This window comes from Haliotis rufescens, unplaced genomic scaffold (genome assembly GCF_023055435.1).
Source record: "Haliotis rufescens isolate VD_foot unplaced genomic scaffold, xgHalRufe1.0.p SCAF_19, whole genome shotgun sequence".
NCBI lineage: Eukaryota > Metazoa > Mollusca > Gastropoda > Lepetellida > Haliotidae > Haliotis > Haliotis rufescens.
This window is the reverse complement of record NW_025963879.1, coordinates 13,061,757-13,088,277: the sequence shown is the minus strand read 5'-3', so window position 1 is coordinate 13,088,277 and position 26,521 is coordinate 13,061,757. Positions and strand designations below refer to the sequence as shown.

Sequence of the window (26,521 nt, the reverse complement as noted above, 5' to 3'; positions counted from 1 at the left end):
ACTCAATGTCAACCAAAATTTTAAATTGTCAGTGTTTCATTCATTAATTGTAAGGTACTTCTGAAGCTGAAATTGTTTTGATATTTGTTTCAACCACATTGAATCTGGGCCTTATACTTTGTCATCCAACAAGGAAACAACAATAGGCCTAAGTTTAGTTGCACCACATAATGTGTAAATTGGACAAACGTGCAAGCCTGGTAACCCTGAAGGTAATGTTCATAGTGGAATTGTCCAGATCAACCAATGAAGACAAGACAAGACAAGACAAGACAAGACAAGACACACAAGACAAGACACACAAGACAAGACAAGACAAGACAAGACAAGACACACAAGACAAGACAAGACAGGACAGGACAGGACAGGACAGGACAGGACAGGACAGGACAGGACAGGACAGGACAGGACAGGACAGGACAGGACAGGACAGGACAGGACAAGACAAGACAAGACAAGACAAGACAAGACAAGACACACAAGACACACAAGACAAGACAAGACAAGACAAGACAAGACACACAAGACAAGACAAGACAAGACACACAAGACACACAAGACAAGACAAGACAAGACACACAAGACACACAAGACAAGACAAGACAAGACAAGACAAGACACACAAGACACACAAGACAAGACAAGACAAGACACACAAGACACACAAGACAAGACAAGACAAGACACACAAGACACACAAGACAAGACAAGACAAGACACACAAGACACACAAGACAAGACAAGACAAGACAAGACAAGACAAGACAAGACAAGACAAGACAAGACACACAAGACACACAAGACAAGACAAGACAAGACACACAAGACACACAAGACAAGACAAGACAAGACAAGACAAGACAAGACAAGACACACAAGACACACAAGACACACAAGACAAGACAAGACAAGACAAGACAAGACAAGACACACAAGACACACAAGACAAGACAAGACAAGACAAGACAAGACAAGACAAGACAAGACAAGACACACAAGACAAGACAAGACAAGACAAGACAAGACAAGACACACAAGACACACAAGACACACAAGACAAGACAAGACAAGACAAGACAAGACACACAAGACAAGACAAGACAAGACAAGACAAGACAAGACAGGACAGGACAAGACACACAAGACAAGACAAGCACACACAAGACAAGACACACAAGACAAGACAAGGCAAGACAAGACAAGACAAGACAAGACAAGACAAGACAAGACAAGACAAGACAAGACAAGACAAGACAAGACAAGACAAGACAAGACAAGACAAGACAAGACAAGACAAGACAGGACAGGACAAGACACACAAGACAAGACAAGCACACACAAGACAAGACACACAAGACAAGACAAGACACACAAGACAAGACACACAAGACAAGACAAGACAAGACAAGACAAGACAGGACAGGACAGGACAGGACAGGACAGGACAGGACAGGACAGGACAGGACAGGACAGGACAGGACAGGACAAGACAAGACAAGACAAGACAAGACAAGACAAGACAAGACAAGACAAGACAAGACAAGACAAGACAAGACAAGACAAGACAAGACAAGACAAGACAAGACAAGACAGAACAAGACAAGACAAGACAAGACAAGACACACAAGACAAGACAAGCACACACACACACACACACACACACACACACACACACACACACACACACACACACACACACACACACACACACACACACACACATACAGTATGTAGCATTCTTGGTGAATAGGTATATCAAGTGGTATTGAACATATTTCTTATTTTTTGCACATTGAATAGGTATAAACAGAGATCACTTATTGTTTGTGTATTTTGATAACATTCATGACTAAGAACACACACTGCTGCAGATCAACCATCCTTGACAGTGTTGACTACTTTCACTGTATTTAAAACATCCCCACAAAAACAACATATCCAATGCATCTATCCAAAATTGTCCAAACAAAATAAAATAACATAAAAAATTCCTGCATTCAATTAGCTTACCCTTAAGCAGAGCCCCTGGACATGGATTGTTCTCTCCTAACTTGATCCAACTGTCAGCAAGCATATCCCAGAACCCTCACCACATGAGGCAGATATTGCCTGGTAACCCCCTGTATTATATGTAACGACATGGTGATTAGACTTTCACCAGACAGTTTCTCGTCACAGATATATCACCTGCTTACCTACTATGGAATAATGTTCAATATTATGATATCCAGCAGGAATAGGAGCAATAAGTCATAAATCACAATTACATTGTCAACGTACAAGCGACATAACATGTCACTTCTAACAGGCAATTTCCATTTCCCATGCCATTGCTGCATAACATATTTATCCAGGATGAAACTTGACTAGGCTTTTGACCTTCACCTCTAGTTGACCTTCAAGAAGGTGAGTCTTGACCACTCTACCCACACAATAGACACCCTATAGCTTGGGGCAACTATTAACTTGGTACATCCCATCTGGCCCCTACTCAGTGGGTTCAATGCAGCTCTATAAATCACTAGGTTCCCTGACAAGATGGGATATCAATGAATGAAGTTCTTTGGACTGTTAAGGTTGTGGACCATACTGAAGCGCTTCCATTAATGATCTTTTTCAGAATAACTGTTGGTCTTTAAATCACAAAATATTATCTCATATATTAATTGGATCCTCCAAGAAATAATGGGAGTTGGAAAACCATGTGGAATTTAGTTTCAACTACACTAAACCAGAATCAGTTATGTAAGCCAACTGCTTTTATAGAGCAGATTGAGAGTGCAGTAAGGCAGCTGTCAGCTGTGGTTGGATGATATTGTGCAAAATTTCAAAGATTTTTAAATGTATATTCACCCAGTAATTAAAAATGACCACAATTTTTAGTGTTTAGTCCTTTTTTGTGACATGATCACTTCTGCTGAATTTGTCCATTGATATTTTCAAGTATGTGCCATTTGGTGCAGAACTGTGGTCGATGTGTTTGACAAAAACTAAAACAACCCATCTCAGGTAGTAATTCTGACCAGAAGTCTGACACGATTTTTTGGAAAAAAATGTTTTTCTAAACTATATACCCTTTGAAGGAAGACTACTGACAACAGGACGTATCGTTACCAATGTGATGACAATTAATTCCTGGCCTCACAAGCAGTGATGGCAGTTAGCACTCTTAACCTTTTTTTTGTTAAGGAAGCATTCATTTGGGTTGTCAGTGAAAACACATGACTACATCTTAAAGCAGCCTAGCCACTTGAAACAGAATGTTGCTAATGGGTCATGCCATGTGACATGTCAGGAAGCTGTCAAGTCTCTGTGACTCTGTGATTAGTCACATGGACCAACTTGTAACATCCTTTCAAGGGAATAATTCATAGGAATTCATGGGACAACCCTGCAAATGGCTAACATTTTATAAGGAAATGTCTGACAGGAAATGCGTAAACAATTATTCATAATTCATTCTCACACAATATAAGTTGTAGCAGGATAACGAGGGGTACATGGGGTTTTATATATCCCAACCCGGAGGGACCCATAAAACCCCAAGTAACCTGAGTTTTAATATGACATTGAAAATTAATTAAAACAAATTCAAAATAGATAAAAAAAACAGCTGTTCGATTGAGGAGGTTAGCCTGTAGTATGTCACATGACTTTCATTGACTCGGAATTTCTGACATGGAGGTACGAAGTCATCTGCTAATTTATGGCAACAGATTCAATGATTTGTGAAATGTCACATAATATATTGTCAATTATCTGGCCATACCTGAAAACTTGCTGACAATGCATCTAACACAAGTCAGTATTTCACTTGGAAGCAAATTGTAGGTATTCCCGGGCAGAATAGGGTCCTGTTCTTCGTGCTTGTCATGCGCCAACTAACTGGTTGGTGGCTATTTAACAAACACCTTCTTCAGCCTGTGTCATATCTAGGTTGATGCAACCTTTCATTTAAGATGACAAGTCAGCCATCTCTCTATTCCAACTATATCCTCATCACTAGATTCACAAACGTTAAACATTTATTAACAGTTGGAATAGTTTGCTCCCCACTTTGTTTGTTGATTTGGTTTTAACACTGCATTCAGCAATATTCCAGCTTTTTGATGGCGGTCTGTAAACAATTGAGTCTGGACCAGACAATCCAGTGTTTGACATCATGATCATCAATCTAGGCAATTGGGATCTTATGACATTCATCAGCGAGCCTGACCACCAGATCCTGTCAGTTGCCTCTTATGACAAGCATAGTCGCCTCTTATGACAAGCATGGGTTGCTAAAAGACCAATTCTAACCCAGATCTTCACGGGTTAGCTCATAGCAGCCCCTCGATATGACAAAAGAGTTTGCTGAGTTTACAAATTAACGTAAACAAATAAATAATAATAATCATGAAAATGAATGTATTTCAATACCATCTTTCTCATATCTGTGTTACAAGAAGTCTTATGATTACCTTCATGCACTAGCAGGTACCTATGTTCTCAGTGTGGAGATGACCGACTGCCATCCTGCCCTACATCGTGTGGTGTACAGTGATATAGATCTGCATCAAACAACTCCCATTGTACAACATTGGAGTCCTCAGCGGACCAGGTGTAACCTGACACACATAGCACAGGACATTCACTCATGGGGAAGCTTAGACTATGTCCTCACGTCTAGATTTATTAGATCTATCTTCATTCCATCCCCTATCTAACATCTCATAGAAACAAGACACTTGACAGTGTAAAAACAAGAGACTGAAACACTTGAGTTGCTATACAAGCTTCCCTTTTTCATGACTTTATCTGCACAGTGCCCTATTTGATATGTACAGGAACATTCACCTCAAGATTAATACGGGGACCTTTGATTCTTCACCATGTCATGACAGACCAATTGCAAAGTATTAATCATGACACACCAACCACAAGGTACTCATCGTCCCTAGGCAAGGATGTTAACTGACTATAAAAAGTCTAGTTTCCACCCTTGCCGAGCTAAGCTGAAATTATGGAGTTATATTTGGCTGGACTAACACGTCCATGCATAGTCCAATCAAAATTGTGTAATAAAATCAACATTTGGTTTATAAAAAACATGCCATGCAGATTTCAGTCGATTGCAGGATGTGCAGAGCATGTGCACCATCCGCTGGCGTTGACAGATGTTTACCAAATCTTTTCATGATCTTGATCAAGGTGTTCAAGTTATTTGATGCACTTCACGAGGTAAGACTAACTATATGACAATAAAGATCTTGATTATCGATCAGATCGTCTTGACTGGGCGCCGTTGTTTTGTTTGAAGTGATATGAGAGGCGGAATCTGATTTGTCAATATGAGGGACATAGAAGGGACATAGAAGGGACATAACTCGTAATCGCCACTGGAAGGAAAAAGATTGAGCCACGAAATTCCAGCCTAATTCGTCATGGGTGCCATGACAGACCAACCACAAGGTACCATGACAGACCAACCTCAAAGTACCATGACAGACCTACCACAAGGTACCATGACAGACCAACCACAAGGTACCATGACAGACCTAACACAAGGTACCATGACAGACCAACCACAAGGTACCATGACAGACCAACCACAAGGTACCATGAAAGACCAACCACAAGGTACCATGACAGACCAACCACAAGGTACCATGACAGACCAACCCTAGGAATTATGACACCATGTCTGACTTACACCAAACCCACATACATCACATCTTCTTATGTAACCTATGTTAAAATTACCTACATGTAGCTTATCATAAAACATTTCTGTCACATGTGATAGGACTGTAGTCCCTGCATATGTCATATGAAGTATGTTGTACATTGTGCTACAATACAGATAGCTGAGACTCCATCAAAATCTGCCCCTTTAACTGTTTCATGTCATTTCCTCCTTGTGCCGCTGGACTATGTGATGAAAGGTTAGATAGGATTTCATCATGACATTTATGGGTGGTTGTCCAACAAAATACCAAGATAACAGTTTTGTATTACCTTAAATAATTCCTTTTGTAAATAGTGACCCCAAAGCAAAGGTATGGTGCGGACAGACCAATGTATCATAATTGGGACAAATCACCATATGATCCTAGCATCCCCAAGGGACACAACTCATCCAATATTAGAACTGGTGGGCAACGTTTTTACGAAATATAATACCAGTGATTTTCCATCTACAAGCGTAATACCAATGAATATATTACAGATCTTACAGTAATATCACATTCCTGGATTATCAAGTACAACTGTAATAACATCAAACAAGATTACAACTGAAGCACCAAGTATGAGGTGAAGTGTCAGTGTGCCAAGCTCTGATTGGCTCCCATGTCAGGTGTCTTATCTGAGCTGACATCTTCCAGTCACCTTGTCTCCCCAACATCAACGCACCGACTCACAGATCCTCTGTCCGTCATTTTTAGAAATCAAAATTATACATCTAATTCTGTTCTGTCAAGCAGATGACATAACACTACAAAACTTGAAAGCAGAAATTTGACATGTGACCAGACAAAAACAAGGGACATTCCAGCCCATGTATAAAATTTTTGTAATATCAGCATATTCTTCATTCTCTCTACATACCTTTAGAGTCTTTGTAAAACAAAGCCCTTTTGTGCAATATGTCTATATGGAAATTAACAGGAAGAAATGAATCATAAACTACATACTAAATGCCATAAAGACTAGAAACTTTGCTCCTGAGTCACCTTGACAAAACATCGCTGGGCACAGATTTCCACAAGCTGTTTTGTTGGAGGGGAGAAGACGCCATGGGGACAAAGTAAGCCAGGTTCCAGAAGGAAACAAACTGTGATATGATAATCAAATTATACTGCTTCATAAACCCATACATCATCTCTCGTTCTCTGATTGGCCAGTCGCCTTCTTGTACAAACCCATACAAGTTGCCCGGCCGGCCTCTACAGATAATATGATGTCACAACAGACCCTGTTTGCCATTGTCTGAGACTGAGTGTCTGATGGTGGTCACAAGATTACATTGTCACAGACACATACTTCACCAACTTAATTCTTTGCAACTTTGTTGCATGTGTTAATAGTGGGATGTACAGGATCTTGTGAGCTGAACATTATTGTACCCAGGCCATGAGACTGAAGATCATTGAGCTCGCAAATAACACCCAGCTGTTAACACATGCAACTCAAATATGTCACCAATAGAGGCAAAATGCAAATATCACAAAAACGTATGAACCTGAAACTTGGCACAATACATCGTAAAATATATTTGAGATCTTAGGTGTGGAACCAATTAGGTGTTGGCATGAGAATTCATACAAAGATACCCATCCCTTAATTGTGGATACAATAACTAATATTTCAGATGATGATAACTATCATTCATATTTTAATGTACATACAATTCTGTCACTCCAGGTGAGAACAACTCAATTCTAGTTATTCTTTCTTGCTCCCAACTCTAATTTATTTGAAGCAATGTACATTCAATTTGTCAAATTCCCATTGAAAATGGAATAAAAATATAAAGAAATGCTGGACCACCTCAACTACATTTTTAGCATCAAACAAATATGTTTTGGCTTTGTTTAGCAAGTCTCCACTCCTTGGGAAAGCCAAGCACATGAGCCCTAACTACACCTATATCTTCAGTGAGAAGAACTTTTTACTATGGTCTGGGAAGACAAATTTTCTCTAACAATTCTTTTGAACAATCCCGCATGGATTTTCTTTCCCAGAATCATGTCTGATTGCCGCCCACTTCACACATCTAAAACTTCTTTGGGCTGACTAATACACCCACTGTCAACAAGGTTACCTTCTTATTCGAAAGTTTCTTCTTTTGAACAAGTTTTTTATTTGAAATGTTTTCTTGTCAGCCCCCAATTAGCAGGAGTATGTTTATAGGGCAGGCATGAACTGTAGTTCCCCTGCCTAACACTCACACTGTTCCTCCCAGAATGTCACAGTCTCACCTGTGACTTGGAGGATCATGTTTTGAAGTAACACAATGCACAATCACATGAGAACACTGCGGTCATCAAGAAAACAGCCAAAGAAGTTAAGCTGGATATAAGGTCTTAAGAACAGCTAAAGGTTTTTACAAGATAAGGTGTAAAAATGAATTCATTAACCAGGACTTAATTATTTTTTTCACAACACTTATTAAAGCAGGCAAAATATGTACAATAATTAAAAACACAGGGTGACTTAAAATATATATAAAATATATATAAAGTTAACCAAAGTTCATAACAAGAAAATATTGTTATCACTAAACCCTGCAATGGGGTACATTACAATTTTGAATTATAGTGAATAATATGGAAGTTAATGTTAACTATAAACAAGCTTCTCCTGTAAGCATGCAAACTTTAATGTTGTTTCTTAGAAGCTTGTCTACATTAAAAACAGGATGCACAAAATCTAAAAACATGCAGCAAGGGCTTTAAATCTGTAAAAAAATAAATTTAAGACACCAATTTTAAAACTCATTTGAGATTGTGACGAGTAATATCAGAGTGAATTTCTCTACTTTAAATAGTTTCTGAGAAAATTTGTCCCCCACTGAGAAGTGGATGGATGGACAGTAGGACACACAAACTCCGTTCCTATATCCCCGGCCCAACTTTATCGTGGGGGATAACAAGCTGAGCGTTGCCATAAGGCCATGGTGATAACATAGATTCTGACAGAAGCATAAAGAGAGGTTCGTCTTGACACTGGGTTCATAGTATTAATGAAGTGTCACACTATTGTCCTGGAAACACATTATGTCATATGATACTGAATAGAACAGCAAGACATAGTCCTGGTTTATAGGTAGGCAGTCTTTTGAACAAAAGGCGGGTTGTGTTTTACTTTGATCTGGAAATATAGTCCCATGTGAAGCATCATGTGTGTAGAAATCTGAATGCACTACACCAACCCCACAAATAAAACCTGAATGCCAGCCAGGCAGTGAGTGAGAGGTTAGATTTTATGAAGCTTCGAACAGTATTTTCGTTCATTCGTTCGTTCGTTCGTTCGTTTCGTTTGTTGTTTAACGCCGCACTCAGCAATATTCCAGCTATATGACAGCGTTCTGTAAATAATCGAGTCTGGACCAAACAATCCAGTGATTGACATCAGAAGCATCGATCCACGTAATTGGGATGCGATGACATGCATCAACCAAGTCAGCGAGTCTGACCACCCGATCCCGTTAGTTGCCTCTTACGACAAGCATAGTCGCCTTTCACGGCAAGCATGGGTTGCTGAAGACCTATTCTACCTCGGATCTTCACAGGTTTATTTTCAGTTACATCGCAATGTGTCAGCTTAATGATGTAGAAAATCCCAAAGTGATGCAGGTCGTAGACTCCTCCTAAAATGGTGAAAGCCACAAACTTGGGTATTGTGCTTGCAAACCAAGGATCATAATCAGGATCAGGGATTCAAACACACGACTGATGGAACCTGGCACTACTATGGGATGCAACACTGAACACCAAATAAAGTGCTTTATGCAACTGGGTCACCCTCAGTAAACTCCATACCTATACCAGAGACCAAGCAAGTGTGTATGGACCAGCATTCTACTTTATCAGTGTAAGTTGCATGGAGAGGCAACAGCCTCAAACCAGGTTGGTATGCATGTCAAGATAATACTGTTCCTACTCAGCCTTCAAAATCCAACATCAGCAACAGTTCAGTCAGTTACAAAACATGATATGTGACCAACCATCAGACCGTATCAGCTAAAAATCACATTTTCACTTTTTATTATATTTTAAAACTACAGTATCTCAGAACCACAAAAAATACAATTAATTAGCTTCATTTCATATTTATAACAGAGACTCATAGTATCAAACATTTCCGGCAAAATCCCATTCAAGACGAATTACTGTTAATGCAATAATTGCAGTTTTTAGGTATAAAGTCTGATTAATTGAAAGTAGACATGTATACTGAAATGCTTTGAAATATTCTGTTTATTACATTTCAAACTAATGAGAGAAAAATGTAGTATTTTTTTACAGTCCGCACACATATCAATGTTTACATATGTATGTTGGCGTTAAACATCTTTCTTTATGACATCACAGCACCATTGTATCCTAGCACCCATAAGGTCCTATTTGTCCTTGTGGGTCACATACATCAATTGAGCAGTCCGGACGCACACAGAATTACTCCATTCCTTTGCTTTTGTCAACATTCCAGCTATATCATGGCCGGGGACACGAGAACACATTGTATCGTTGTGGGGACTCGAACCCAGGCACTCAGTGTGATGAGCCAATTGCTTAATAACCACCAGGCTCCCCCACCTCCCTCTCACACTGTCGATCATTGTACATTGTGCAGAAACAAATAGGCATCAGCCATTTCCATCTTTCTTCCCGTCTCTGGAACTTTGGTATGTCAATCAAGTTGTAATCAATATTCAACACATTTACCAACTTCACCTCCTGACTACATGATACATCCAGACCTGAGAAGATTCGGGGTAAAGTACGTCTTCAGCAACCCATGCTTGCCATAAAAGGACAATATGCCATATATATCCCATTTGCGTGAATCGATGCTCATGATGTCAATCAATGGATTGTCTGGTCCAGACATTTACAGACCGCCGTCATATAGCTGGAATATTCCTGAGTGCGGCGTTTAACAACAAACAAAACAAAACATAATACATCCAACAGACTGAAGGCTCCAGTAGTGCCGAGATGTAGCATTGTACCCTGACACAGGTCTGCGGCTTGTTCCATTGTGATCAATAAGTAACGGCAGAGCTCACCATCAGGGGATGTCTACACTACTGTTACATCTAGCCGAACCAGCTATCTGAAGCTCATCACATTAAAGCATCATTTCAACAAATGATCATTGATACCTAACACACCCGTTGTCCTGTAACCTACCATAGTGCCCTTAACACTTCTAAAACAGCACTGGTACACATTTAGTACCAGGAATATCCTGTTTCTGTGAGAGAGAGACAGAGTGATTGATCGAAATGTACTCAGCTCATCACAATCACCCTCCACCTATTGATACCTAACACACCTGGTGCCGTGTCACTTACTAAAGCATCTAGTGTAGAACATCAATGGCAGGACAATGCTGGTCTGCAGTGCAAGCTGCTGGTGCAGTGAGTGCAGCTGAACGTCCTGACCCTGATGAACGTCCTTGATGCTTACCTTGTCTCCTACCAGTCTAACTTGACATCTAGCAGTAACATGACACCATCACGGTGCTGCAACTGGTAGCGCTAGTAATCTACTACTACAGCTCAAAAGTTCAACTAATGGGCCATGCAAATATATTGTGTGTTAGGGTCAAACAATGTCATGGTCAAGCTCAAAATATCATCTACAACTGTTTATGTTAGACGTCATGATACAGTGGATCACGTCACAGGCTTCCGTGATAACTGAACTCATCTGCAGATTGTCAAAAATACAACTAAATCAAAGTTGTTCTAATAAATATGGAACAAACTAAATATTTAATTAACATGGAATCCATTTTGTCAAGCCGAATAGCACTTTTTTCAAATTTGGGATTCAGAAATATAAAAGACTCTTTTCAAGAAAAGTATTCATACGCAGTGAAAAGTCTGGGCGTTGAATCCCATTTAACACCCCTTTATGTAACAACAACATAACATGTGTTCACACAGTGATCCTTCTGTCCCTGATAGACATCTAACCTACCTGAAATGACTGCACACTTTAGCATGTGTATTTACAGTGATTAATTCACTACTTTTGGCTTAAACAATATTGAGGCATGTCCTCTTGTCTAGAACATCAGGAACAGGCCAGGGATTTCTATAGGCTAGCCTACTTTCATTACTTTCATTACAGATACTATTACCCTGCTAACTTACAATAGTAGTTACAAATACTATTCTCCTTCAAACTACATGGAGATATACCTCTATTTGAACACGTGTATAAGTGAGAAATCTCTATCAACTACACTTGAATTTGTCTGGTCTCATCAATACTGAATCTCTTTGAGAATTGTATCTCTTATTTATGCAAAAAATATGCCAGATGCACCCTACTTATGATTCTTGGTTTGTCAGCACTATAGCTGTACTCATGGGTTTAACTAAAGCACTTTGAGCTTCTCTTCCACATTACACTGCAAAGCATGACATAACTGGAATGCTAAAGTTAGAGTCACTCACTTTACCTACAACAAACCTGTGTTCTATGTACTGTTGGTGCCTCAGTGGTCCCCATCACACTGAACACAAGGGTTTGATTCCTTAGCACAATACAATAAGAGGGACCCATTCTGTGGACACATTGCCAAAGTCAATAAGACAGTCCTAGCATTTCAGGCAGGAACGAGTCTATCTTTAACTTGACTGACAACAAATCACTGACACTGCTACTAATTACCCGGATCATCAGCAGGACATGTCCGTGTCAAAGATTGGAAAAAATACTTGCACTTCTTCACCCTGCTCACTAAACATCCCCTTCCTGGTGTTGTGAGAGAGACGTGGTAGTTGCTAGAACTGGGCCTGTACTTCTGTGGTCAGTGATGGTCAATCAACGGCCATCATGAAGCAGAAAGAGGACAGGGCAGAGAGGACAAGCTCCCGGGATGTGCAGTATCCTAGCAACCACGCATACCTGCCACCTCTATTGTACCCCGACACCTACCTGTGGAGAGACCAGGGTTGGACCAGCACGGACTGGAGTCTCCAGTACTCCTGATGGCAATAAGGCCTCATTGTTTTTTGTATGCTTTGAACATTTAGCTTGATTCAGTTAAAAAAGAAATAATATTATGCAGCTCAATATCTGTTTATGATCTGATATGAAAGTTTAGTTTTGTGTGAAAAAGTAAATGGTCAAGAATTTCAAGTGCAGTGAGATTAGTATTTGTACAGTAATGTGTACATGTATTTACTGCTAAGAAATCTTTGTTCTCTTTATCACAGGCTCACCATGTCTACACCAATGCAATGCATTTGAACAATTAACACTTAAAGAGTTGCTTGTATTTGGGGAGGCCATGAAAATGTGTTAAATGTAATGTGTAATATGTGTGTGTGTGTGTGTGGAGGGGGGAGAGAAGAGGGAGAGAGAGAGAGGGGGGGGGGGGGGGGGGGGGGGGCACAGCTAACTTTGTCCACACACCACCACCCACCCCCAAAAATATATTACCAGTCCAAATTATTAACTTAAACTGATATTATTTTCATGATTGCTGGGCACCGGGCTCCTGTCAGCTGAATCGGCAAACCCAAAACTGACAACATTTTCACGGATTGACAAAGCAGGAACTTCCCTGGCATCCATTACGAGGGTTGTCCTGTATTTCCATGTCATTAGGTACAGTCATGCTGGGATACGCTGTTCATACTTTGGTTCATACATTAGACAAGAGCACATGTTCACCCAGAGCGTGAAACTGCTTCAACACTACACTGATGACTGTAACTAGGGTTCCTTATGCATGTTCATCATTCCTTCCCATGGAGCGGGTCTATAGATACTGACACTGATATCTCACTGCGTGTCATTTGTAGATCAGGTTAAGATGCAGACTTGAAGAGAATAATGTATTGTCTACAAGCTGAGGTTTAGATTGCAGTGTTGCCCAAATACCTTGAGTATGAAAATTGAGCCGGAAGTGATGTGTTTACACACAGATCGACTGCTTGCTAACACAGCTTGTAGGGGACCAGAATGCCTGTTGATAGATTGGCATAGCATGGCCTAAAACTAGTACTGTACTGTTCACACAACATGCACAACTAACATAAGTTTCTTCTGAAACTTTGGTTTTCAAATTGTTCAATCTTTGTTTACAAATCTGTATGAGTAGAACAATATAGAAAAAACATGCACCCAAGAGTAAAACTTGTAAACTACTATAGATAGATGTGACTGATACAAAAATGTATATACATGTATGTGTATACAATTTACCTCCTATAACACGGATGATCCATATTTATAATAACAGTCTCATGATAACCTCCTTCAGGTGAGATGGAGTTGTTGATGATGCAGGTGTTGCACCGTCCCCAGAAGCAAGTCTGTATTCACTCTAACCCCTTAGTCTAGGTTAAGTAGGTTTCAACAGGCTTTATCCAGTAACTCCTACACAATCATTATGTAATGCCATAGACCACTTGGGAACAACAACATCTGACCTACTTTTACCAATCAAGTATGGCCTTGCTTGTATATTGCTACTGAATCAATTAGTCCGGACTTCAGGTGCAATAACAGTCTATCAAATTCACCAAGCTGTGCACTGAACCAAATCCATCCTTATCATAAAACCATGCTCTGTTTCCTCAATGAATCCTGCCTATGATAAGAATAACCTTGAAGATCACCTTTTAATTTGTCCTTTAAAATTCTTCTCAATTTACCCCAAAATTTATTCATCATTTTCATAAGCATGATAAGGCATATCACCACACTTGATATTTTACTGAAAAACAAACAGTTTATTTAAACCAAGAACATCTGCACCATTCATAAATCAAATCTGTCAAACGTTTAACAAAACATTGCTTCTGCAGTGAAGCAAAACCCTGGATACACCATTCTTGTGCCTCGTATGACCACACTTAACAATTACACGTACCATCAAAATGTCAATTGTCAGTGACCTCAGAAGTGCAATGACAGTTTTTGTTGTCGTAGAGAGCGTTGAGCGGTGGAGTAGTAATACGACTCCCAGTTCTCTGGTAAGGTGACCAAGGTCTGGTCATTTCTTTGACTGACATGCTTACATTCGTATGAGACATGACTGTATATATGAATGGGAACCTCTCCGTCAAACATGTTGTAGCTTTGCTGTTGAATACGTACAACAGTCAGTGTCACATTTCCTCAGTGCAAGTCTTTCAACACTGTCAGCAAATCATATTCCCTTGGCGATAATTCACCTTTCTTGTATATATTCATGTTGTCAATCTTCCAGAACTAGAAATAAATATTGCTGATTGATTACAGAGAAACATTTATTATAAATATGTTCATTTAGATGTTTATCTAACATGTTGAATAGTCAACAACACTGTCACCATGATTCTATTGCAGAACATACTCAGTAGTAATGTACTTAATGTCATTATCAGGTCATGGAAGACGAATACTATTTTCTTTTAGTGTGTCCTTTTTATCATACAAATCATAACCTAGTTAATTTCTGAATATTACACAAACTCAAACACAAGAATGTTTTATGAACTACTGTCATCTATAACTAATATAATATCAAGGGCGTTGTACTCAAAACAGAATACACCCCTCCACACCCACACTCCCATCCCCACCCACTGCCACACACCCACCCACACCCACCTCCACACCCACACCCACACCCACACCCACAACCCACACCCACACCCACACCCACACCCACACCGCCAGAAAATGGAAACACCTGGATTAGTGTAAAATATCCCAAACTATTATGCCAAATTTCAAAACTTGTTGGGGGGTGGGGTAGCCTCGAGGTTAAAGCATTTGCTCATTATGCCAAAAGCCCCGGTTCAATTCCCTACATTGGTACAATGTGTGAAGCCCATTTCTGGTGTCCCCCGCCGTGATATTGCTGGAATATTGCTAAATGCAGCATAAAAACATACTCACTCACTCACTCAAAACTTGTGATGTAGGATGTTTGTCATAAACATGTCTCTCCTAACTCCTTAGGTTATTTAGAGTATTGCAATAGTGCTAGTGTGAACCAAGTCAGCTAGTTCAAGTAGTTGAATCAATATTGATCCCAGACTTGAAGCCATTACTGAGCAAAGATGATTCATACAGCAACGGCTAATCAGGTAATTGTGGCAGGGACACCAGGGCAATGGCTATACACGTCTCCCACCCCTAGCAACATGTGCTTTTCAATTTACATGTTTGTCCTCAACAGCAAACATAGTGGATATGCACAGAAAGAGAAAGAAATGTTTTCCTAAATATACATACAACTTTACTGTCAGTTAGAATAATGTTTCCAAACTCGACACATACAAACATGTATAGAGACTATATACCTGGTCAGTCAAATTGTACCCAGGTTCATGGAGCCTATGGTCTGGTGTCCACTGCTAAACACCCTATATATTAAATAATTAATACTTATATCATGAAACTTAATCTAGCTTAAACTGACTAGGACAGCCAATTAATCCAAGTCAGTCCCCCTTTATAGTGCTACTAACAGTGTGATCTGTAAATTAGAAATGTAATGAGAAAGGCACCTTTGTTTTCTGTGGGTGACGCATGATGTTCAGCAAGACAAACCTAAACTGAAGACAATAGTTACTGAAACACTAAATATCTGTCAAGGTATTATAATAACGCATCTATATATAAGTGTATCCCTTCCCTACAGCTGTCACTCAATGGATAGGAGTAACCTGCAAATGTCAGTGCATGTTCCATCCTACCAGTCAGTGACATGCACCAACTCCCACCTTAACCTTTCAAGTTACAGCCCCAGCCATATTGACTCATGTGGAGCACACTGTGTTAATCTGCCAGCTCAAACTTAGAAGCAGTTAAAGATTACCTTAATCATGCAGAAACAATGTCTCAATTTGAAACATGGCAGTAATTACAAAATCTAGTCCCAGCCTAGCAATGGCGCCAGGCCATGGAGCATAGAGTAAAATCTGGTCTCTGAAATAAACATATATTACAGGAAAAATGATCTTCATAAAATATAACAAAAAGGAGCCCAGAGACTTTAACTTCATTTTTCAGAAATTGCAGTAATCAAAACTAGCCAACTATTATAGACTTGCATGGGCTGTACTGGATATATTTGTTTCAGGGTCTGTATGACAGACTACTTGGAGCATACTCTCCCTTAATGGCCGACTTGCCTCATCTCTTGTCTGAACATGCTTCATGCTAACTATTCCTATTATCCAATAATAGTTTGTCCAAGAATTGAGACAGTCTGCATCAGACTATGTTGAGTGATATATGTCCTGGAAATGGAATAACATATAACAGCCAACACTGTCAGGCAGCTCTTACAATCTATCAGGTCATATTGACCGCATCTTCCCGAGGCAAAGGAGTTAACTGACTATAAAAGTCAAGTTTCCACCCTTGCTGAACTAGGCTGGTATAATGGAGTTACATTTTGGCTGGACTAACGAGTCTATGCATAGTCCAATCAAAATCGCGCACCGAAATCGAAATCCGATTCGTAAACTGTTGTGCAGATTTCGATCAATTGCAGGATTTGCAAAACATGTGCACTGCCTCGTTGTCAGCAGATATTTCCCAAATCTTTTCATGTTTTTAATCAAGGTGCTCATGTGATTTAATGCATTTCCCAACATAAGACCCGTTTTATCACAATATAGATCTTGATTATCGATCAGATCGTCCTGACTCGGCGCCACCATTTTGTGTGAAGCAAATGCAAGTGATGCGAGAGGTGGAATCTGATTGGTCAATAGGAGAGGTTTAGAAGGGACATAACTGGTAATAGCCACTGGTGGCTCTACGATCGAGCCCAGTAATTCCAGCCTAGTTTGGCAAGGGTGGACACTGGACTTTTAAAGTAAGTTAACTCCCTTGCCTCGGGAAGATGTATTGGCCGTTCTGTACATAACACTGACCACTTTCTATGTAACGCTGTCAGGCAGCTCTTACAATCTGTCAGGTCATATTGACCGTTCTGTACATAACACTGACCACTTTCTATGTAACGCTGTCAGGCAGCTCTTACAATCTGTCAGGTCATATTGACTGTTCTGTACATAACACTGACCACTTTCTATGTAACGCTGTCAGGCAGCTCTTACAATCTGTCAGGTCATATTGACCGTTCTCTACATAACACTGACCACTCTCTATGTAACGCTGTCAGGCAGCTCTTACAATCTGTCAGGTCATATTGACCGTTCTGTACATAACACTGACCACTTTCTATGTAACGCTGTCAGGCAGCTCTTACAATCTATCAGGTCATATTGACCGTTCTGTACATAACACTGACCACTCTCTATGTAACGATGTCAGGCAGCTCTTACAATCTGTCAGGTCATATTGACCGTTCTGTACATAACACTGACCACTCTCTATGTAACACTGACCACTCTCTATGTAACACTGACCACTCTCTATGTAACACTGACCACTCTCTATGTAACGCTGTCAGGTCATTTTGACCGTTCTGTACATAACACTGACCACTCTCTATGTAACACTGACCACTCTCTATGTAACGCTGTCAGGTCATATTGACCGTTCTGTACATAACACTGACCACTCTCTATGTAACGCTGTCAGGCAGCTCTTGTAACCACCTGTGAAAGGTTACTGCTTTTCCTTAGATACAGACCACAGGCTTCAACATAGAAATCAGTTTCCCCATTTTACCTGATTGTTCTATGATGCACTAAGAGTTGCTGCTGTATGTGCAGCTGTACTACCAGACTCACCGTGTACAGTAGACAAACAAAACTGCATAGATTATAGAAAAACATCGAATGAAAACAGATGTTCATTATGGAACACTCATTCGATTCAATTTTGTTGAAATGGAATTTGCTGAAATTTCTAACTACAGGTATTACAACTGCACATAATGAGAATAACCAGTCTCGATCTTCCGCCAAACCTATGGAGATCCTGGTAGAGAATAATTCTTCAGCAACTCATGCTTGTATCATGGGATAACATTTATACTAAGTTATCTTATAATAATTAGATCTACATCAAGTGCTTTTATGAATTATCGTGGTGTAATATTTATACATCATTTCATATAATTATAGTTGACCAAGTAATAAATATCATTAGGTAAAATGCATATATAAAATATCAGTAGTTTCAGTTAAAGCTGTTTTAGATGGTTGCTAGCCTAAGGTAATGGGAGCGCGTCTTCTAGACATACTATTCAATAAGACAAGAGTTACGTCTACATAGTTTAATTGATTTGAAGCTTTTAGATAAATGCTAGCCTAAGGTATCAAGATCCCATCTCCCAGACAAAGGATATTTATTTAAGTATATCTGTCATCACCTACCGGGGTATATTAGAATAACATTACTTCAATTAAGACTCATTAAGGATTAGCCCCCATACAAGCTCGTCTATAGTGCATTAAGGATTAGCCCCCATACAAGCTCGTCTATAGGGCATTAAGGATTAGACCCCACACAAGCTCATCTATAGTGACACCCTAATCTCTTTCAAAGCATCCAGTAAATATGTCAACAAGATTAGTGCCAGTCCAACAGGATAAACAGGATTTAGTATTCCCCTCTGTCTAGCCATCCATTTAGCTTAGGACACAACCAAGCGTGTATCATCCAATCACATTCCTTTCTATTGTTTAATTTTTTGTTAAATACATACTGTAGGCAGGTTTTAAGCAGAGAAGGGGTTTGACTCTCTTACCAAGCAGACCTCTCTCCCACAGCCCAGAGTGTGTACCGACTCTCTGTGGCACCCTCAGTTATTTTCTAAGATATTGTAAATTGTTAATTGTTCTTGTAAATAAAATTGTGATTAGTCTCCTGTGACTCTGGCTCTTTGCTGACTAATTCCCCAAGAAAACCAGCACGTCATTTGGAAGGTATTGTTCACCCAGAACAGTTCCATGATAATTTGGCGGAGAATCATCGTTTTCGGAACCACAGAGTCCAGGAACTAACTACGACCAGCTACAAGAACCCATTGGAGGACATGTCCAACTGTGATCATCTGATGGAATAACAAGCAAGCTGCATCAACCTCTGACCTCAACACTGGATTAAAGACAACCAACTCCTCCAAAGACACCAACAAAGGAAGAAAAAGTCTTCAAATATTGTAAGTAATACATTGTTGATTTCTTGTCATCCTTTAATTTAGTACGGTACATACTAATAGGTGTCATGGCAAATATGGAGTCTGGTATGGAAAGTAACTTTGAAAGTGAAATTCCAACAGTGTCTTTAGTTACGCCCCTTGCCAAAAGTGTAATTCAGGCAAAATTTGGCACAACAACAACAAATTGTTTAGTAGACACAGGGGCATCCATTTGTTGTATTTCGTCTGCTTTTCTGAGCACAGCTTTTGAAAACCTTACTCTTGGAAACTCACCCTTTCCACAGGTAAAAGGTGTTGGCGGCGAATTGCATAAAGTGTTAGGTTCAGTTGTGTTAGATTTTGTCATTGAGGATCAGGAATTTTCTCAAAGATTCTATGTACTGCCTACACTGCCGAAGGCAGTGATACTAGGTGAGAACTTCCTTGATGACAATGATGCAGTCTTAGATTATAGCTGTCATTCCTTGATACTCAACAACAGCACCTCAGATAGGCAATATATCAATTTCATAGCCAATTCAGTGCGTGAGATTAGTGGATTAGCAAAAACAATAGATCAGATTTACATCCCCCCTCAGAGTGAAATTCATTTCAAGGTCAGACTATCAGAGACCAAAGAGGATTCCCTCATCCTCATTGAACCCATTGCTTCCCTCACTGCTCATTCTAATGTAGCAGGCGGTAGAACTCTTTCTAAATCAAAAAACAAGACTGCTACATTTAGGCTTATGAATCCCTCCCAAGAAGAAAAGGTTCTTGACAAGGGTACAGTTGTAGGCAAATTTAGTTACATTGACAAAGACTCTGTTTTTGAAATCGGCTCTGACCAACCATTCATCAGTACCATTAACACCGACAATGAGAAGAGAGACAATGACACCAGGGATTATGTCAAAATTGCACAGGAGTTGGGATTTGATTTGACCAATACACAACTGACTCCAGACCAACGACACAGACTACTTAGATTTTTGGGACAAAATAGAAACATGTTTTCAACAAGTCTTGCAGATTTAGGTAAGACTGACCTGCACCATCATACCATTAACACTGGCAACCACCCACCCGTTAAGAGTAGACCATATCGTCAATCTCCTCATCTCCAAAAAGTCACTGAAGAACTTATAGATGATTTTCTGAAGTATGATTTGATCGAGGAGTCAACTTCTATGTATTCAGCTCCAATTATCCTAGTCAAGAAACGTGATGGCTCATATAGATTTGTTTGTGACTACAGAAAGTTGAATTCTGTCACTTTACCAATGTCATGGCCTCTTCCTGTTTTTGATGATGTTGTTGATAACATCGCCAATGCACAAGCTAAGATCTTCTCAACTTTAGACCTTGCTAATGGCTTCTTCCAAGTGCCATTACATGAAGATTCAAAGCATAAAACTGCTTTCGTCACCCATCAAGGCCTTTATCAATTCAAACGATTGCCCCAAGGTTTGACAAATTCTCCACTTTGTTTTCAACAGCTCATGAGCAAAGTGCTACGAAAATTGCTTTTTAAGGTTGCGCTGATCTACATTGATGATTTGATAATTTACAGCAAAAACTTTGAAGAGCATCTTCAACATTTAGAGCAAGTATTTTACTATCTGAAACAGGCAAAATTAACACTAAAGCCATCCAAATGCAATTTTGCAACGGACAAAGTATCTTTTCTGGGTCATGTTTTATCATGTGGAGGTGTTCAAGTTGATGACAAAAAGATTGAAGCAATTAGAACCTTTCCAGTGCCCAAGTCACAAAAGCAGATTCGCTCCTTCTTAGGTCTCACAAACTTCTACAGGAAGTATGTGAAAAATTACGCTCACATAGCGCTTCCACTGAATGCCTTGCTAAAGAAGCATTCAGAGGCAGAAGTAGGAAAGAAACCAAAGTTCCAATGGTCACTTGAGTGTGATCAGGCATTCAACACACTCAAACATGCTATGAGCAATACACCTGTTCTGGTTTATCCAAATTTTGACAAAGAATTTCTTCTCGCAACTGATGCCAGTGATATGAGCATAGGTTTTGTTTTGAGTCAAAAAGACGAGAAGAATAATGAACATCCAATAGCTTTTGGTGGTAGAGCTCTTCATGGCAGCGAAAAGAACTGGAGCATTACAGAAAAGGAAGGCTTAGCTCTAGTTGAAGCCATTAGATCCTTTCGCCCATACCTTGCAAATTCCAAATTCACAGTCTACACTGATCATATAGCATTGAAGTGGCTGAAATCCATCAAGGATGCCACAGGTAGGTTAGGACGATGGTCTTTGGAACTTTCTACCTACACTTTTGACATTGTTCACCGCAGCGGCAAAGCCAATGGGAATGCCGATGCTCTCTCACGTAGGGAATATGAGGAAAATATTAACTGTAATGATCAGACAGAAGAAGATGCTGAGAAAACAGTCTTCTCAGTAACTTCAACTCAGCAAAGCAAATCAACTAGCAGTACCACAATCTTGCCAAACACCCATTCATCCACACAAGTCACACAGACAACTCAGACTGTGGATATTTGCACACCTATTGGCAATCACTTAGAATCAGACACACAGACAACACATTGGTCAGTCACCTTTGAATATGAAGAGGATTATCAGTCAGTACCAGTTAATGTTGTCGCAGCATTACATGCTACAAATGCTGATGTTACCCAAGACACATTGGTTGAAGTAAGTATAAAAGAACATCCAAATTTACGTCACCTACAAAGGATTTGTCCAGATTTCATCCAAATCTTTGACTACAAAGAGGATGAAGTCCTTCCACAAAATGAAAAGGATCGTCAAAAGATTCTTATTGAAGCCAATACTTTTGAAATTGATGAAGGCATCCTATACCGATTCGTTCCACAAAGACAGAAAGGCCACGCAGACAAGTTCATTAAACAGCTGGCAGTCCCAAGAACCCTCAGAAATCAAGTCCTGCAATCCTATCATGACTCAGAGTTTGGCGGTTGCCACCATGGGAAAGAAAGGATGCACAACACCATGAGACCTAAGTACTACTGGCCCAAAATGTACAGCGATATTGCTACTTATGTCCAGACATGTGAGGTATGTCAACAGACCAAGAGGCACTACCATGGCAAGAAGGCACCACTTCGTCCACTACCTGTAGAAGAGGTCTTCACCCGATGGCACATTGACATTCTCGGTCCCCTGCCAACAACACCAGATAAGTACAAGTACATTTTGGTGATCACAGATGCTTCATCTAGATGGTGTGAAGCCTTTCCACTTCGGACCCAAGAAGCCAAAGAAGTAGCAGATGTTTTCGTCAGAGAAATATTTTGTCGGTATGGCGCTCCAAGGACCTTAATTTCAGACAGAGGTCAGAATTTCATGTCCAAGCTTATCAAAGCAATTTGTGAACTTTTGGCAATTAAATTTACCCATACCAGCCCATACCATCCTCAAACAAACAGCTGTGTAGAAAGGCTCAACTCTTACATCAATCAATCACTAAGAGCCTATTGTAACAAGTCTCAAAATGATTGGCCCCGTTTTATTCCTGGCATCATGATGGCCTATCGGATGGCTCCAAATTCATCAACTCAAAAATCCCCATATGTTATGCTTTTCGGCCGCGAAATGAGAGCTCCACAAGATGTAGCATTAATTCCAAAAGAAAATTTAGGCCACAATAACAAAAGTTATCTTTCCAATTTGCTTGAGGAGCTTGAAATCACTAGAACAATCGCAGCTGAAAACACTGCTCGGGCTAAGGAGGTGTATTCAGAACAATATAATAGAAAGGCTAAAGAACCAGAATTCGCCCCAGGTCAAAGAGTTTGGCTCTACTGTCAAAAAGTTGAAAAAGGCCTTTCCAACAAATTAACCAAAAAGTGGTATGGTAGCTATTATATCATCCATACAGGTCCAAATTATACCTACAAACTACGCCGAAGTTCTGACGACAAAATACACAAACCACTGGTCCATGCCAACCGTCTGAAGCCATATTTTGATCCTGCTGATCGTCCACAGTATCCTCCAGAACCATACCTCAATAACCCCAGTGACATAGATTCAGGAGTCATGGATGACAACGAGGAACCAGTCAATGATACTCAGTTTGACAGCAACAATTCCCCATCAACAAGTTCAACTTACCAGGCTACTGATCAATCACCTCCACAACAGAAAGGTAAGAAGGTCAATTCCAAAACAAAGGCAGGTACTTCGAGCAACAAGAGTCAGAAGCAAAAGACCCCAACAAAGAAGAAAAACCCTGCTTCAAGTACAACAGAAAAACCTACCAGTCCCACGGCAACCATGAAGGAAAATCATGCCACACCAGGTCCTAGTGCTCCAACCAAGGTAAATGAAAAGGTAAATAAAGGGAAAAGAGGAGTGAATAGTAAGCATCACCAGCCCAAATCCAGAAAACAACCCGACGACAGCCAGGTACAACCTCCAAGTCCAACATCAGGTAATCAAACCAAGGACATCCCTCAGGTCTTCAATCCAGAGGACATCCACTCAATTGTTAGTTCCAAGAGAGCAAATGGCAAAATCTACTACAGAGTAAAATGGAAGGATCCAGAAAGAGGAAACACATGGGAGTATGGCAGCAGCATTCCAGACTCCATTCGGAGAGAATTTCACCTCAAAAGAAGTATGTCAGGAAAACGACGAAAACGTCCACTGAAGAATCATAAGTTTTTCGACCAAAAGGAATCAGCACTAGACAATAAATCAGTCAATGTTCTGTCAGGGAATACAATGTCAGGAAATGTCAAGCAAGACAACACCAAACCATGCATAGAATTAAATGTCAAACCACATCCGTTTTTTCCCAAACACCTACGAAGAGTAGAACATAAAATAGAAAGAGTTCTGGGCATTGAAATTATTCAAGGAGACTGCTATGTCAAGGTCTCATATAAAGAACATCCTGATACTGTCCACACATGCTATTTTGAAAGTGTTCCTCCCCACCTCATACAGCGCTACCTTGATGATAGCTGGCAGGATCTCCGAAATTGGTCCTGTCTAGAAGATAATCCTCCATACGATCCAGAGGAAGCACCAATTTATAAATCCAAAAGGGGTATTTTTCCACATAAAGACTTTGGAAATATCAACACCTTTTTCTACCGTGAATCATATCTGAATTACACAGAATGTGGTACCACTCAACCATACGGTGATCTACTCCCCATATATTCTGATATCTGCCAATTGCACATATTCTTGATCAAAATACAAAATCTCCTGAATAAACGGTGCAAATCACGAAACAGCTATTAGCCGTATCTTGTTATGTTTTCTTGTGTCCAGTCTTTTCACTATGGGTCGCCAGTTGAGAACAAATGGCATCAGCCTGATCATCTGAGTTATTTGTATCACAACAAATTTTGAGCATTGACCTGATCAACCAATCTCAAAAGCGAAGTGAAATGACACGAACCCAACCCGTACCGAAGCGAACCGAACCCAAAACGTACCGATGCAAACCCAAACCCCACCGAAGCGAACCCAACACGTACCGAAGCGAACCGAACCCAAAACGTACCGAAGCAAACCCAAACCCCACCAAAGCGAACCCAACACGTACCGAACCGAACCATACTGGGAATCGAACCCAAAATGTACCGATGCAAACCCAAACCCCACCGAAGCGAACCCAACCCGTACCGAAGCGAACCGAACCCAAAACGTACTGAAGCAAACCCAAACCCCACCGAAGCGAACCCAACACGTACCGAAGCGAACCGAACCCGTACCGAAGCGTACCGAACCATACTGGGAATCGAACCCAAAATGTACCGAAGCAAACCCAAACCGTACTGAAGCGAACCAAACCATCCTGGGAATCGAACCCAACCCGTACCGAAGCGAACTGAACCATACTGGGAATCGAACCCAAACCGTACCGAAGCAAACCAAACCATACTGGGAATCGAACCCAAAGCGTACCTAAGCGAACCAAACCATACTGGGAATCGAACCCAAAAACCGTACCGAAGCAAAATAAACTAAACCCTATCGCATTGAACCGAAGGAAAATCAAAGCGAAACAAACCAAATTCAAATAAAGTAAACTTAACAACCGAAATGAACCAAAACAAAAAAAAGGCAAACCAAATAGTTACGAAAACTAACGATGATATACACCTTTTGTATACCGTATTAATGTTACTAATCAGGGCACTTGTTATATGCACATGCACATATAATGTGTCTAATGTTTGTATCCAAAAGTAGAAGGATATTACTATTTTTTTCATGATAAACTTTTGTAATTTGCCGCCAATACATCCTTCCTGGTCATGACACCGTTTAGTAATAATTATGTACTGATCTTTTACATCATAATTATCATATTTGTTTTATTTTCTAGTTATTACAGACAAACTAAGGAAATATTTATATATGACATATTATTTGAACATGCTAACTCTCTTTTCTTTGTTTCCATGTAACACCTCCATGGACACAGCCTACTACCTTACAACCCCAATCCAGGATGTGGAACTCAAGGCCTCCTACATCACCCATAAAGCCACCAGTACAGAGTGCCAAGACAAGCCAGCTCCACATCCAGAACCCCTGATGACAGCATTTTTATATTATGTTCCCTTATGTCAAAGAGACTCTATAATAATTATTATTCACTACTACCAGTTTAACTTTATACATTGTCCATCTAAGCCTTAATTATTTTTATTTTTACACGTTTGGGGTCCAAACTTTTTCAGACGGAGGGG

The 26,521-nt window shown here is 40.1% G+C and overlaps 1 protein-coding gene across 4 annotated transcripts in view; it reads right to left on the bottom strand.

The window, feature by feature from the left end:
• The window catches only part of LOC124138899 (carboxypeptidase N subunit 2-like), a 47,058-nt gene that overhangs the window by 5,946 nt on the left and 14,591 nt on the right, over nucleotides 1–26,521 (bottom strand). The window contains exon 1 of one of the 4 annotated variants that reach the window (XM_048398895.1): nucleotides 13,935–14,051. The exons of 2 other annotated variants lie outside the window; for them this stretch is intronic. Coding sequence is in view for 1 of the 2 variants with exons in the window: in XM_048398893.1 (XP_048254850.1) it covers nucleotides 4,461–4,466 (6 nt within the window). In the remaining variant the exon portion in view is untranslated. Of the gene's footprint in view, nucleotides 1–4,460; nucleotides 4,616–13,934; nucleotides 14,052–26,521 lie in introns of those variants that run through there. One more of the 4 variants, XM_048398893.1, reaches the window with a different exon arrangement.